Raw genomic sequence first — 17,234 nt, forward strand, 5'->3', positions numbered from 1 at the left:
TTCATATGCGTGAGGAAGGCGTACAAGTGGCTTGCCCCAAACTCTGAAGGATTGTGTTATATTGGAAAAGTACTGCCTGAAGTAATGACTGTATCACATGATAAAATGAAAGACATACACCGTGTTGCCCAAACTCCTTATACTCACACCCATTACGAGCACGTAGTTAAACGGCACCTGATAGAAAGAACAGAGCATCCGGCCTCTGACATGATCCATGAATCCACCGGGATTCAGTTTCTAATCGCGTTAGACATCACTCGCACCACCAGAGGAGTGCTGAATTATAAATTAGAGATGAGCGCCTGAAATTTTTCGGGTTTTGTGTTTTGGTTTTGGGTTCGGTTCCGCGGCCGTGTTTTGGGTTCGAACGCGTTTTGGCAAAACCTCACCGAATTTTTTTTGTCGGATTCGGGTGTGTTTTGGATTCGGGTGTTTTTTTCAAAAAACACTAAAAAACAGCTTAAATCATAGAATTTGGGGGTCATTTTGATCCCAAAGTATTATTAACCTCAAAAACCATAATTTACACTCATTTTCAGTCTATTCTGAATACCTCACACCTCACAATATTATTTTTAGTCCTAAAATTTGCACCGAGGTCGCTGTGTGAGTAAGATAAGCGACCCTAGTGGCCGACACAAACACCGGGCCCATCTAGGAGTGGCACTGCAGTGTCACGCAGGATGTCCCTTCCAAAAAACCCTCCCCAAACAGCACATGACGCAAAGAAAAAAAGAGGCGCAATGAGGTAGCTGTGTGAGTAAGATTAGCGACCCTAGTGGCCGACACAAACACCGGGCCCATCTAGGAGTGGCACTGCAGTGTCACGCAGGATGGCCCTTCCAAAAAACCCTCCCCAAACAGCACATGACGCAAAGAAAAAAAGAGGCGCAATGAGGTAGCTGTGTGAGTAAGATTAGCGACCCTAGTGGCCGACACAAACACCGGGCCCATCTAGGAGTGGCACTGCAGTGTCACGCAGGATGTCCCTTCCAAAAAACCCTCCCCAAACAGCACATGACGCAAAGAAAAAAAGAGGCGCAATGAGGTAGCTGACTGTGTGAGTAAGATTAGCGACCCTAGTGGCCGACACAAACACCGGGCCCATCTAGGAGTGGCACTGCAGTGTCACGCAGGATGTCCCTTCCAAAAAACCCTCCCCAATCAGCACATGATGCAAAGAAAAAGAAAAGAAAAAAGAGGTGCAAGATGGAATTGTCCTTGGGCCCTCCCACCCACCCTTATGTTGTATAAACAAAACAGGACATGCACACTTTAACCAACCCATCATTTCAGTGACAGGGTCTGCCACACGACTGTGACTGATATGACGGGTTGGTTTGGACCCCCCCAAAAAAGAAGCAATTAATCTCTCCTTGCACAAACTGGCTCTACAGAGGCAAGATGTCCACCTCATCTTCACCCTCCGATATATCACCGTGTACATCCCCCTCCTCACAGATTATCAATTCGTCCCCACTGGAATCCACCATCTCAGCTCCCTGTGTACTTTGTGGAGGCAATTGCTGCTGGTCAATGTCTCCGCGGAGGAATTGATTATAATTCATTTTAATGAACATCATCTTCTCCACATTTTCTGGATGTAACCTCGTACGCCGATTGCTGACAAGGTGAGCGGCGGCACTAAACACTCTTTCGGAGTACACACTTGTGGGAGGGCAACTTAGGTAGAATAAAGCCAGTTTGTGCAAGGGCCTCCAAATTGCCTCTTTTTCCTGCCAGTATAAGTACGGACTGTGTGACGTGCCTACTTGGATGCGGTCACTCATATAATCCTCCACCATTCTATCAATGTTGAGAGAATCATATGCAGTGACAGTAGACGACATGTCCGTAATCGTTGTCAGGTCCTTCAGTCCGGACCAGATGTCAGCATCAGCAGTCGCTCCAGACTGCCCTGCATCACCGCCAGCGGGTGGGCTCGGAATTCTGAGCCTTTTCCTCGCACCCCCAGTTGCGGGAGAATGTGAAGGAGGAGATGTTGACAGGTCGCGTTCCGCTTGACTTGACAATTTTGTCACCAGCAGGTCTTTGCACCCCAGCAGACTTGTGTCTGCCGGAAAGAGAGATCCAAGGTAGGCTTTAAATCTAGGATCGAGCACGGTGGCCAAAATGTAGTGCTCTGATTTCAACAGATTGACCACCCGTGAATCCTTGTTAAGCGAATTAAGGGCTGCATCCACAAGTCCCACATGCCTAGCGGAATCGCTCCCTTTTAGCTCCTTCTTCAATGCCTCCAGCTTCTTCTGCAAAAGCCTGATGAGGGGAATGACCTGACTCAGGCTGGCAGTGTCTGAACTGACTTCACGTGTGGCAAGTTCAAAGGGCATCAGAACCTTGCACAACGTTGAAATCATTCTCCACTGCACTTGAGACAGGTGCATTCCACCTCCTATATCGTGCTCAATTGTATAGGCTTGAATGGCCTTTTGCTGCTCCTCCAACCTCTGAAGCATATAGAGGGTTGAATTCCACCTCGTTACCACTTCTTGCTTCAGATGATGGCAGGGCAGGTTCAGTAGTTTTTGGTGGTGCTCCAGTCTTCTGTACGTGGTGCCTGTACGCCGAAAGTGTCCCGCAATTTTTCTGGCCACCGACAGCATCTCTTGCACGCCCCTGTCGTTTTTTAAAAAATTCTGCACCACCAAATTCAAGGTATGTGCAAAACATGGGACGTGCTGGAATTTGCCCATATTTAATGCACACACAATATTGCTGGCGTTGTCCGATGCCACAAATCCACAGGAGAGTCCAATTGGGGTAAGCCATTCCGCGATGATCTTCCTCAGTTGCCGTAAGAGGTTTTCAGCTGTGTGCATATTCTGGAAAGCGGTGATACAAAGCGTAGCCTGCCTAGGAAAGAGTTGGCGTTTGCGAGATGCTGCTACTGGTGCCGCCGCTGCTGTTCTTGCGGCGGGAGTCCATACATCTACCCAGTGGGCTGTCACAGTCATATAGTCCTGACCCTGCCCTGCTCCACTTGTCCACATGTCCGTGGTTAAGTGGACATTGGGTACAGCTGCATTTTTTAGGACACTGGTGACTCTTTTTCTGAGGTCTGTGTACATTTTCGGTATCGCCTGCCTAGAGAAATGGAACCTAGATGGTATTTGGTACCGGGGACACAGTACCTCCAACAAGTCTCTAGTTGGCTCTGCAGTAATGATGGATACCGGAGCCACGTTTCTCACCACCCAGGATGCCAAGGCCTCAGTTATCCGCTTTGCAGTAGGATGACTGCTGTGATATTTCATCTTCCTCGCAAAGGACTGTTGAACAGTCAATTGCTTACTGGAAGTAGTACAAGTGGGCTTACGACTTCCCCTCTGGGATGACCATCGACTCCCAGCGGCAACAACAGCAGCGCCAGCAGCAGTAGGCGTTACACGCAAGGATGCATCGGAGGAATCCCAGGCAGGAGAGGACTCGTCAGAATTGCCAGTGACATGGCCTGCAGGACTATTGGCATTCCTGGGGAAGGAGGAAATTGACACTGAGGGAGTTGGTGGGGTGGTTTGCGTGAGCTTGGTTACAAGAGGAAGGGATTTACTGGTCAGTGGACTGCTTCCGCTGTCACCCAAAGTTTTTGAACTTGTCACTGACTTATTATGAATGCGCTGCAGGTGACGTATAAGGGAGGATGTTCCGAGGTGGTTAACGTCCTTACCCCTACTTATTACAGCTTGACAAAGGGAACACACGGCTTGACACCGGTTGTCCGCATTTCTGGTGAAATACCTCCACACCGAAGAGCTGATTTTTTTGGTATTTTCACCTGGCATGTCAACGGCCATATTCCTCCCACGGACAACAGGTGTCTCCCCGGGTGCCTGACTTAAACAAACCACCTCACCATCAGAATCCTCCTGGTCAATTTCCTCCCCAGCGCCAGCAACACCCATATCCTCCTCATCCTGGTGTACTTCAACACTGACATCTTCAATCTGACTATCAGGAACTGGACTGCGGGTGCTCCTTCCAGCACTTGCAGGGGGCGTGCAAATGGTGGAAGGCGCATGCTCTTCACGTCCAGTGTTGGGAAGGTCAGGCATCGCAACCGACACAATTGGACTCTCCTTGTGGATTTGGGATTTCGAAGAATGCACAGTTCTTTGCTGTGCTGCTTTTGCCAGCTTGAGTCTTTTCATTTTTCTAGCGAGAGGCTGAGTGCTTCCATCCTCATGTGAAGCTGAACTACTAGCCATGAACATAGGCCAGGGCCTCAGCCGTTACTTGCCACTCCGTGTGGTAAATGGCATATTGGCAAGTTTACGCTTCTCCTCCGACAATTTTATTTTAGGTTTTGGAGTCCTTTTTTTACTGATATTTGGTGTTTTGGATTTGACATGCTCTGTACTATGACATTGGGCATCGGCCTTGGCAGACGACGTTGCTGGCATTTCATCGTCTCGGCCATGACTAGTGGCAGCAGCTTCAGCACGAGGTGGAAGTGGATCTTGATCTTTCCCTAATTTTGGAACCTCAACATTTTTGTTCTCCATATTTTAATAGGCACAACTAAAAGGCACCTCAGGTAAACAATGGAGATGGATGGATTGGATACTAGTATACAATTATGGACGGGCTGCCGAGTGCCGACACAGAGGTAGCCACAGCCGTGAACTACCGCACTGTACTGTGTCTGCTGCTAATATATAGACTGGTTGATAAAGAGATAGTATACTCGTAACTAGTATGTATGTATAAAGAAAGAAAAAAAAACCACGGTTAGGTGGTATATACAATTATGGACGGGCTGCCGAGTGCCGACACAGAGGTAGCCACAGCCGTGAACTACCGCACTGTACTGTGTCTGCTGCTAATATATAGACTGGTTGATAAAGAGATAGTATACTCGTAACTAGTATGCATGTATAAAGAAAGAAAAAAAAACCACGGTTAGGTGGTATATACAATTATGGACGGGCTGCCGAGTGCCGACACAGAGGTAGCCACAGCCGTGAACTACCGCACTGTACTGTGTCTGCTGCTAATATATAGACTGGTTGATAAAGAGATAGTATACTCGTAACTAGTATGTATGTATAAAGAAAGAAAAAAAAACCACGGTTAGGTGGTATATACAATTATGGACGGGCTGCCGAGTGCCGACACAGAGGTAGCCACAGCCGTGAACTACCGCACTGTACTGTGTCTGCTGCTAATATAGACTGGTTGATAAAGAGATAGTATACTCGTAACTAGTATGTATGTATAAAGAAAGAAAAAAAAAACCACGGTTAGGTGGTATATACAATTATGGACGGGCTGCCGAGTGCCGACACAGAGGTAGCCACAGCCGTGAACTACCGCACTGTACTGTGTCTGCTGCTAATATATAGACTGGTTGATAAAGAGATAGTATACTCGTAACTAGTATGTATGTATAAAGAAAGAAAAAAAAACCACGGTTAGGTGGTATATACAATTATGGACGGGCTGCCGAGTGCCGACACAGAGGTAGCCACAGCCGTGAACTACCGCACTGTACTGTGTCTGCTGCTAATATAGACTGGTTGATAAAGAGATAGTATACTCGTAACTAGTATGTATGTATAAAGAAAAAAACAAACCACGGTTAGGTGGTATATACAATTATGGACGGGCTGCCGAGTGCCGACACAGAGGTAGCCACAGCCGTGAACTACCGCACTGTACTGTGTCTGCTGCTAATATATAGACTGGTTGATAAAGAGATAGTATACTCGTAACTAGTATGTATGTATAAAGAAAGAAAAAAAAACCACGGTTAGGTGGTATATACAATTATGGACGGGCTGCCGAGTGCCGACACAGAGGTAGCCACAGCCGTGAACTACCGCACTGTACTGTGTCTGCTGCTAATATAGACTGGTTGATAAAGAGATAGTATACTCGTAACTAGTATGTATGTATAAAGAAAGAAAAAAAAACCACGGTTAGGTGGTATATACAATTATGGACGGGCTGCCGAGTGCCGACACAGAGGTAGCCACAGCCGTGAACTACCGCACTGTACTGTATCTGCTGCTAATATAGACTGGTTGATAAAGAGATAGTATACTCGTAACTAGTATGACTATAAAGAAAGAAAAAAAAACCACGGTTAGGTGGTATATACAATTATGGACGGGCTGCCGAGTGCCGACACAGAGGTAGCCACAGCCGTGAACTACCGCACTGTACTGTGTCTGCTGCTAATATAGACTGGTTGATAAAGAGATAGTATACTACTAATATTATATATACTGGTGGTCAGGTCACTGGTCACTAGTCACACTGGCAGTGGCACTCCTGCAGCAAAAGTGTGCACTGTTTAATTTTAATATAATATTATGTACTCCTGGCTCCTGCTATAACCTATAACTGGCACTGCAGTAGTGCTCCCCAGTCTCCCCCACAATTATAAGCTGTGTGAGCTGAGCAGTCAGACAGATATATAATATATATAGATGATGCAGCACACTGGCCTGAGCCTTAGCAGTGCACACAGATATGGTATGTGACTGACTGAGTCACTGTGTGTATCGCTTTTTTCAGGCAGAGAACGGATATATTAAATAAACTGCACTGTGTGTCTGGTGGTCACTCACTATATAATATATTATGTACTCCTGGCTCCTGCTATAACCTATAACTGGCACTGCAGTAGTGCTCCCCAGTCTCCCCCACAATTATAAGCTGTGTGAGCTGAGCAGTCAGACAGATATATATAATATTATATATAGATAATAGATGATGCAGCACACTGGCCTGAGCCTGAGCAGTGCACACAGATATGGTATGTGACTGAGTCACTGTGTGCTGTGTATCGCTTTTTTCAGGCAGAGAACGGATTATAAAGTAAACTGCACTGTCCTCACTAGTAAACTCTCTCCACTCAGTCTCTACACTTCTACAGTAACAGTACTCCTCCTAGTCAGCTCCAGTAAATCTCTCTCAGTCTCTTATAATCTAAATGGAGAGGACGCCAGCCACGTCCTCTCCCTATCAATCTCAATGCACGTGTGAAAATGGCGGCGACGCGCGGCTCCTTATATAGAATCCGAGTCTCGCGATAGAATCCGAGCCTCGCGAGAATCCGACAGCGTCATGATGACGTTCGGGCGCGCTCGGGTTAACCGAGCAAGGCGGGAAGATCCGAGTCGCTCGGACCCGTGAAAAAAAACATGAAGTTCTGGCGGGTTCGGATTCAGAGAAACCGAACCCGCTCATCTCTATTATAAATACATATCTGCGCTTGCAAATTTGTTAGATAATATCACTGAAATGTATGATTACACGTTTAGGTATACTGGAAGAGAACTTCAAGCTTATAAAACAGAACTGGTACAGCATAGAATGGTTCTTAATTACCTCACAGCAGTGACAGGCGGATATTGTGTCACACTGGCAACACAATACGGCGTGAAATGTTGCACATACATTACGAATAGCACCGAGGACCCGGTCGAGGTCATAGACCAAAAGATGGACGATATTCTCCGACTGAAGTGGGAATTTCGCAGGAGACACAATCTCACTCTTGCTGCTGTAGGTAATGAGCTGACTGGTTGGGTGTCATGGTTGAACCCGCGAAATTGGTTCTCTGGTTTAGGAGACTGGGCTCAAGGAATCATAATGGATGTTGGGAAGTTTCTCCTATGTATCTTAGGTGTTATCATAACGATTGGTTTGATATTTAGATGCGGTCAGGCTTTAATGAAGTGCAATCGTCGTACTAGGGTAATGAGTTTAAGGAGTGAGGAAACTGTAATTCCCATGGATCTGATTTATGACCCAAATGTAGAAACAATGATGTGATGAAAATGCGATTTCTACGGTCCGTTTCTTTCACCTGTTTTTCCGTTTCCTCCAAGGTAAAAAGACCCACTTGGACGAGGAATTTGATGAGCCGATATACAGACAACAGAGGGATTAAAGAAGAAGTTTTGACAACCTGATGCACAGATTTTTGATGAACTTTGCCATAGATCCCCAGTTTCCCTAGAAATTTTAAAATTACGCTAGCCCAACACTTTTGTAAATCTATGGACATTGACAGCTTTTGCTCGCACCTTATGGGCAAAAGCACAAAGAAGACTGCAACCAACAGACACCAAACAAGACCTCAATCGACGAATGTACATTTACCTGACATAGAATACCACCGCATTTACCGTAATTATGTCTTTTCTTCATTTCTACAACCCTCAGGTAATGACACACATAGTCGATAGGGAATACAGGCACAGATATCAGCAATCACATATCTCCCCCATTCATGTATCATCAACTAAAATGTGCTCCCCCATTTTGTTACAACCAAAGCCGAAAAGAGCTCGGTAAAGTTTGACAGCCCATCCACAGACCCGTACCACGGGATAAGAAGGAATTCAAATGTATACTTCGCAATACCTCGAAGCTTGATTTAAAACACGTACGGCACGATGATACATGACCCCCAAGCACGGATTCATACACACATGCTTCTGCTATCTCACTAGGTCATACCCTTTTTTCCTACCTTCTCCTCTCCTCCCCTACCCAACCATGTAAATGTATTAACCCCTGACATATATTTTTCTCTTTTTGAAATGTTTTAGAAGGTGGCAGTTATTGTTGACTGCCAAAGGGTGGACTGTCAAAGTCAGAAAAATATCTCTATGCACACTACCATATTTGCACCTCACACAGGTCCATGCTGCGCATGCGTACGCTCTCCCGTACGTGCGCATACTCACAGTCGCGGGCACCCGCAGGCGCACGGTATGCGTATTTACGGTAGAGTTTATGTGATCGTAGCGTGCGACTCAATCGTTACATATTTTCACTATATAATGTATTTTGTAGATCATGGTCCCTTTGATAGATTCTGAAAGTTTGGTTAATGTAGAATGTTCATGAACAGAGAAATCCCTCTTTGTTTGATACGAAGGGACAGACAGGAGTAATACAGTGGTGTTTAGTACCCATCGGAAGAGTATTTAATTAGCAATATTCCGGTGTTGGTTTGAAGCGGATTAATCGCTCGTGCGAATAGTTATAGACATAAGAAGTTTATGAACATTTACTGTATTTGCACTTACTTATCCATGCGGCGGGAAACCCAGTTTCCCTCCCACCTGAGCTGTTGGAAATAGTCACGGCCCACCTGTATGAATCAACCTATGACCTTTTGTTATAATGCGAGGAGGAATTCCTGTGTCCAATGAACAATGAGATTGTAGGGACCATTGAATTGTATTGTGTGTGGGGCATAAATAGACAAGCCGATCACATCCAGCTCTCACTCTTTTACGGTTATCATTGCTGCAAATCGGGAGCTGGATGTCCAGAGGCGCATGCGATCGTTTCCCCTTGTGCGTAAGTGTTTCTCCGCAACCATATTGTTCTTACTGTTATTGTGGGCCATTTCTCTCTCTCTCTCTCTTCTCCTCTTTCTCTCTTATTTTTCCCTTAAAACGTAATTGTATTGTATTGTATTTCCTGTGTAGTTATCTGGTTAGGTAGTCTATGTTATATTGTAGTGTATGACTTGTATTGTGTTAATTCTTTTGCAAGTATATCATTCATAATATATATTTATTAGGCGTTGGACCCTAAGCCCAGGTATCTGTGTATTTCTTATAGTGTTTAGTATTTTCAGAGCGTCGGTGACGCTCAAACAGCTTTTGAGTTAATAAGGTTATACTGTGTTGCATTTACACTCTATCATTACACTAAGGTTTTACTGCACAATACACTGTTTATGGTTTAGATACAAAGGTTTAACATTGTTAGCGTCAGCGCCGCTGGTGATCTCCTCGTGGTCCCGAGCGTCCGCTACGCTATAGCGAATCATTACGTTAGTCAGCAGCCAATAGCGTGCCTGCCCGTGATCTCTTGGCCGTGAGCGAACGTGACGCTTGAGCGTCTCGACTACGGCTAAGCGATTGCTACGCAACGTGCGTACCCTTACGGTACTCCATACGTAAATAGCGTACAGTGTTCTTAGACCTCATAAAGGGTTTTATATAAGATAAATATTCAGCTTTATCAAGCTCCTCCTTCACATTCTCCCGCAACTGGGGGTGCGAGGAAATGGCTAAGAATTCCGAGCCCACCCGCTGGTGGTGATGCAGGGCAGTCTGGAGCGAGTGCTGACATCTGGTCCGGACTGAAGGACCTGCCAACGATTACTGACATGTCGTCTACTGTCACTGCATATGATTCTGTCACCATTGAAAGAATGGTGGAGGATTATATGAGTGACCGCATGCAAGTAGGCACGTCAGACAGTCCGTACGTATACTGGCAGGAAAAAGAGGCAATTTGGAGGGCCTTGCAGAAACTGGCTTTATTTTACCTAAGTTGCCCCCCCTCCAGTGTGTACTCCGAAAGAGTGTTTAGTGCAGTCGGTCACCTTGTCAGCAATCGGCGTACGAGGTTGTTTCCAGAAAATGTGGAGAAGATGATGTTCATCAAAATGAATTATAATCAATTCCTTCGTGGAGACATTCACCAGCAATTGCCTCCAGAAAGTACACAGGGACCTGAGATGGTGGATTCCAGTGGGGACGAATTAATAATCTGTGAGGAGGGGGATGTACACAGTGAAAGGGGTGAGGAATCGGAGGATGATGATGAGGTGGACATCTTGCCTCTGTAGAGCCAGTTTGTGCAAGGAGAGATTGATTGCTTCTTTTTTGGTGGGGGCCCAAACCAACCAGTCATTTCAGTCACAGTCGTGTGGCAGACCCTGTCGCTGAAATGATGGGTTCGTTAAAGTGTGCATGTCCTGTTTATACAACATAAGGGTGGGTGGGAGCGCCCAAGGACAATTCCATCTTGCACCTCTTTTTTCTTTAATTTTTCTTTGCATCATGTGCTGTTTGGGGACAATTTTTTTGAAGTGCCATCCTGCCTGACACTGCAGTGCCACTCCTAGATGGGCCAGGTGTTTGTGTCGGCCACTTGTGTCGCTTAGCTTAGTCACACAGCGACCTTCGCGCCTTTTTTTTTCTTTGCATCATGTGCTGTTTGGGGACAATTTTTTTGAAGTGCCATCCTGCCTGACACTGCAGTGCCACTCCTAGATGGGCCAGGTGTTTGTGTCGGCCACTTGTGTCGCTTAGCTTAGTCACACAGCGACCTTGGTGCGCCTCTTTTTTTCTTTGCATCATGTGCTGTTTGGGGACTATTTTTTTGAAGTGCAATCCTGCCTGACACTGCAGTGCCACTCCTAGATGGGTCAGGTGTTTGTGTCGGCCACTTGTGTCGCTTAGCTTAGTCACACAGCGACCTTCGCGCCTTTTTTTTTCTTTGCATCATGTGCTGTTTGGGGACAATTTTTTTGAAGTGCCATCCTGCCTGACACTGCAGTGCCACTCCTAGATGGGCCAGGTGTTTGTGTCGGCCACTTTGTCGCTTAGCTTAGTCACACAGCGACCTTGGTGCGCCTCTTTTTTTCTTTGCATCATGTGCTGTTTGGGGACTATTTTTTTGAAGTGCAATCCTGCCTGACACTGCAGTGCCACTCCTAGATGGGCCAGGTGTTTGTGTCGGCCACTTGTGTCGCTTAGCTTAGTCACACAGCGACCTTGGTGCGCCTCTTTTTTTCTTTGCATCATGTGCTGTTTGGGGACTATTTTTTTGAAGTGCCAACCTGTCTGACACTGCAGTGCCACTCCTAGATGGGCCAGGTGTTTGTGTCGGCCACTTGTGTCGCTTAGCTTAGTCACACAGCGACCTTGGTGCGCCTCTTTTTTTCTTTGCATCATGTGCTGTTTGGGGACTATTTTTTTGAAGTGCCATCCTGCCTGACACTGCAGTGCCACTCCTAGATGGGCCAGTTGTTTGTGTCGGCCACTTGTGTCGCTTAGCTTAGCCATTCAGCGACCTCGGTGCAAATTTTAGGACTAAAAATAATATTGTGAGGTGTTCAGAATAGACTGAAAATGAGTGGAAATTATGGTTATTGAGGTTAATAATACTATGGGATCAAAATGACCCCCAAATTCTATGATTTAAGCTGTTTTTGAGGGTTTTTTGTAAAAAAACACCCGAATCCAAAACACACCCGAATCCGACAAAAAATTTTCAGGGAGGTTTTGCCAAAACGCGTCTGAATCCAAAACACGGCCACGGAACCGAATCCAAAACCAAAACCCGAAAAATTTCCGGTGCACATCACTACGCAGGACACATCGCAGATTGCATACGCAGCCAGTCCACCGACCCCTTGACGCCCCCCACTGTCAATCAAATCAGGGCTGCGATCACAATGCAAAAATCCGCGCACGCGCACTGTGGACTTTGCACATGCGCAGACGGCCAGTAAGCGGCTGTCTGTGATTTTTGCTATTTAGCGAATGAACCAAAATGAGGGCCTCTATCATCTACTCCATACTCCCTACAATGGCTGCTTATTGAGTGCTATGACCACTGATGTAGAAATGTTTATTAACCATTTTCTTGGGCGGGATGTACCAACCTCTTCTGGTACATCCCGCCACTTACTGCGCCGATACTACTTGCATATGTACTAACATATGTGATTAGTATCGAAAAGGGCAGCTATCCCAATAACAGCTGCCCTTTGCGATGGTCGCTGGTCCCTGGACTTCCAGGTTTATGACCCGGGAGTCCGTCCCTGCATGCGCAGAATGACGCAATGGCCGCGGGGATGCTGCGAGGGATTCCTCTGACAGCACTGATACAGAAAGAAGCCTAGAGGCCTCTATGGGGTAACGCCAGCTTTTGCTGGCATATCCTCCACATCGGAAACCTGGCGTCCAAATCTTGGTAGATACAGAAATGCGGTAAAACCTTGAAAACTGTGTTTTTACCACATTTTCCCATTGGCACATCCAGACCCATATCTTTATTATAAGTCACTGTTCTCTTGTGTGCTCATTTGATTATGTACTTTTTATGGCACTACGGAACCCTTCTGACCAGGCCCGTTGCTACCCGCTCAGCAAATGGATGCAGAGTAGGTACAGTAGGTGCCTGGCTGGAGAGGTGCTCTCCCTGCCCTGCGGGGGCGCCGCCCTGCCCCCCGTGCTGCTAATCGTCACCCCCCCCTCCCGGTGACAGCATTAGTGTTAGGCATTGAAAAGGGGGTGGATCTACATAGGCTGAGGGGGTGGGGCTACATGGGACCAGCAGACTGCTACAGAGGAGGACGTGCTGCTCCAGATCCGGCCAGCCAGACTGTGATAGGTAAGTGTAGAGGGAGAGTGAATGAAAAAGTGTATGTGTGTGTATTTATATATATGTGGCGTTATGTGTAAGTGGAGCAACTACTGGGGTCGTTATGAGTAAGCGGCACCACTACTGGGGGCATTACTTGTATAAGTGGCACTGCTACTGGAGGCATTATGTGTGTAACCAGCGTCACTACTAGGGGCGTTATGTGTAAACGGCATACTACTGGGGGCATTATGTGTAAAAGGCACCACTACTGGGGGCGTTATGTGTAAGCAGCACCACTCCAGGGGGAGTTACGTGTAAGCAGCGCCACTACTAGGGGCATTATGTGTAAAGGGCGCCACTACTGGTGGCAGCACTATTGGGGGCACTATGAATAAGCGGCACTACTACTGGGGGCATTATGAATAAGCGCACTAATACTGGGGGCATTATGTGTATAAGCAGCACTACTACTTGCGGTGTAATGTGAATAAGTTTGTGCTACTGTGTGACATAATTTTATATGGCGGTACTATTGTGTGGTCACGCCCCTTCCTTGAGAGGCCACACCCTTTTTTGACGTGCACTGTCCCTTTGTAAAGTATGAGAGGGAGCAAATTTATAGTTTGCAGGGGGCGCCAAAAAGCCTAGCACCGTCCCTGCTTCTGGCACCATATAAATAAATGATTATAATAAGTAATAATAACAATGAGTGATTTTTATTCACCACTTACTCTCAGCTGGGAGAACGCGCCCTGGTTCTGAACTAACTGCAGCCATCTTCTCATTCCTAGAGGCAGCCGCAGATGTACCTGCAACCAGCAGACACCAGAGAATGTGTCTGACCACAAATGGGGACATTATCAAACTCTGCAATACAAGAACAAAAGGAAAAAGTTATTATAATCTTTTCTAAAACAGCAATGTGCAATCCAGTTTCACAAACTCCACCATTGCAGTACAAGTTTTAAGAATATCCATGATTGAGCACAGGTGACTTAATTAGTACCCCCAGTTAATTTGATTCCACTGTCCGAACTCAAGCATGGATATTCTTAAAACCTGGACTGTAATGGCAGAGTGTGGGAAACTCTGGTGTATTCCATAATGTCTGAGCCACTAAGTTTACCTTTAAACAGGTTCCAAAGTTTTCTTCTTTTTAGTCTGATTCAGATTTGTATGCTATGCCGATGTTCATGCAACTGAGCGATTATCGGTAGACTGTGTGTAAGCTGTGATCGCACTGCACAGGCACCAAGGTACCTTAACGATGCCACTCACAGTGAGAATTGAAATGCAGAGTGATTGACAGGGACCAGTGGGCGTCTCTATCCCTTTTCTAGGAGGCAACTTCGGGACGTAGTTACAGTAAGTGACCTGCGGTCAGGAGACCACCGGCCACAATACCGGCACCTACATCCCGAACCCTCACTATCCCGACGGTCGGCATGCCAACCAACAGGGACTATTCCCACTTGTGGGTGTCTACAACACCCATAGATTGGGAATAGAACCTGTGGCGAGCTCAGCTCGCCACCGAGCCTGCAAGAGGCTTTGTTCCGCTCGCCCCACCCGCCGGGTATCTAAGTGCCGGGATCCCGCCGTTGATATTGTGACCGGCGGTCTCCTGACCACCGGTCACACATACCCAACCCTCAGCTTCACTTGCGATGATTATCAAGTCCGTTGCCTAAAAATTTGCAGCTGCGTAGGCTTTTCCGTACAAACATCAATTAGGCCCAAAGTCTCACATGGCTGAAACACGTGCGGGAGTGTGCCTCGTTCATCGGTCACCAATATTACCCCCATACACACTAGGCGATTCTAGCCTAAAAAATAAACGATAATGACATAAATGTCATTATCGTTTATTTTTAGGCTTATATCATCCAGTGTGTATGGGGGTAATATTGGTGAACGATGCGCACTCCCGCACGTCTTTCAGCGTTCACCAATATTGAGCTGACATGCAGCTGAACCCTTCAATGTCGGGCTGAGCTGCATGTTCGGTAATGCCGGTGGTGACGTCGCTGATTGTTATCGTTGAATTATAACGTTCAGTGTGTACGCACTATGGGCCTAATTCAGACCTGATCGATAGGGTGCATTTTCGTACAGCCTGCGATCAGGTCTGAACTGCGTATGCACTGCAATGCGCAGGCGCGTCAGTCCACAGCGCCGGGCAGCGACGGGATGGTACGAGAAAAGAAATCGCATGGCCGATCGCAAGGTGACTGACAGGAAGAGGGCGTTTGTGGGTGGCAACTGACCATTTTTAAAGAGTGTCCGGAGAAATGCAGGAGGTTCTAGGCGTTTGGAGGGAGTGTTTCTGACGTCAGCTCCGGCCCCGATCATCTCACTGGAAAAGTAAGTCCTGGGCTGTGCAGAGACTGCACAAACTTCAGCTCTCCTGCACATGCGATCGCACCCCTGCACAGCGATTTCCCCCTCCCCCTGTAGGCAGCGACTACCTGATCGCAGGGATGCAAAAAACGCACCCTAGCGATCAGGTCTGAATTAGGCCCTATATCCTTGAACGATATATAGTCGGTGATCGCCGGCATTCCTGCATCGGCTAGTGTGTATCCGCCTTTACTGTATGTAAGGGGAGATTAAGTAAGGGTGCAGAGACCTTTCCAAAACCGTCCTTTGCGTATATAACAAACTACTGTACTGATATATAGTGTATGTGTGTAAATGGCTCATGAGCTTATCAGAAGGTATTTGCAGTATAATTGTTGCTGTGCAGGAGATATTTTCCTATGCACTAATGCACAGTAGACTACCAGTAAGTAATCATATAGAAGACCACAGATTTACTCTCATTTTGCATAAAATATCTGTTAACAGGGCACAGCCGCTTGGACAGCATGTGTAACTGAATGTAAAGCATCTTGAATTGTGTCAGATTACTGGACATGAGGAGTTATTCAGACCTGATCGTACAGTAGATGTGCTAAATTTAGCACATCTACAATCAGCTTCCCTGATATGCGGGGGGACGCCGAGCACACGGCTAGTCGGCCCCGCATGTCAGGCCCTACCCCGTCGTACAAGTACAAAAGCGTATTTGTACTGTAGGAGTAGCTCCCAGCTAGCGCAAATCCTGTGCGCTGGCAGGAGCTACTCGTCACTGCCCGTGTCGCAGCGGCTGCGTGTGATGACACGCAGCCGCCACGCCCCCCGACGGTCTGGCCACGCCTGCCTTGCCCAGACCGCGCTACCTAAACGGCGCACAAATGCCGCCAGCCCGCCGTCTCCCGCCCAGCGACCGCCTCTGCCTGTCAATCAGGCAGAGGCGATCGTAGGGCTAAGACAGCCGCATGCGCACTTCAGATCTGATCGCTGCAGTGCGAACACGCACAGCAGCGATCAGGTCTGAAGTAGCCCCACTGTACAGACTGAAGCTTAGCTAATAAATAAGATATATATATATATATATATATATATATAATGCAAAGGGGTCCGGCACTACAATAACTTATGCACAAATCCCTGGTGACATCACTTTCGACTGCTGCGGCGCCATGTAGTGACGTCATCGCGTATTGCGCGAAGCACGTCCGTGTGTATCCCGTCACCATGGCAACCCGGAAGTGCACTTCTACAAGTAAACAAACATACAACGTGTGTAGGAGACACTGAATGGCACATAAATGTAATCACGGTTGATATGTTAACAACCTACACAGAAGGGGCCAACACAGCTGATAAATAACCTAGACTAGACGGCAATCAAAATCGCCGATGGTCAGCATCAACCTATTATGATGTGACCTCTGTGCTAGGAACTCCCACATGGGCTCAAATAAATAACAAAAAGACACAACAAAAATAGCTATGAGCAACCAATGATTACTATGATGTGCCAACCCCTGTACAATGTGACGAAGAATAGCTGCATGAGATCAGAATACAGTACCAAATGATTTACACTGCTAGATTATACGTACAGGACAAGTCATGCTGAAGATACCCTGCATGTCCCATGATGCTTAGTAGAAGCAAGCTACAGGTAATGCTTCATTCAGTCCCCGTGGTGAGATGACATCCAGCTTCTGAATCCATCTAGATTC

General features: G+C 46.8%; 1 protein-coding gene across 1 annotated transcript in view; it reads right to left on the reverse strand.

The window, feature by feature from the left end:
* LOC135002948 (NELL2-interacting cell ontogeny regulator 1-like) overlaps positions 1-14,021 on the reverse strand; it is a 40,766-nt gene extending 26,745 nt beyond the window's left edge. Inside the window, exon 1 of the mRNA XM_063951709.1 lies at positions 13,893-14,021. Coding sequence (XP_063807779.1) covers positions 13,893-14,019 — 127 coding nt within the window. The 5' untranslated portion in view covers positions 14,020-14,021. The remainder of the gene's footprint in view (positions 1-13,892) is intronic.
* Between the last annotated feature and the right edge of the window lie 3,213 nt (positions 14,022-17,234).

Source organism: Pseudophryne corroboree, chromosome 1 (genome assembly GCF_028390025.1).
Source record: "Pseudophryne corroboree isolate aPseCor3 chromosome 1, aPseCor3.hap2, whole genome shotgun sequence".
Lineage (NCBI taxonomy): Eukaryota > Metazoa > Chordata > Amphibia > Anura > Myobatrachidae > Pseudophryne > Pseudophryne corroboree.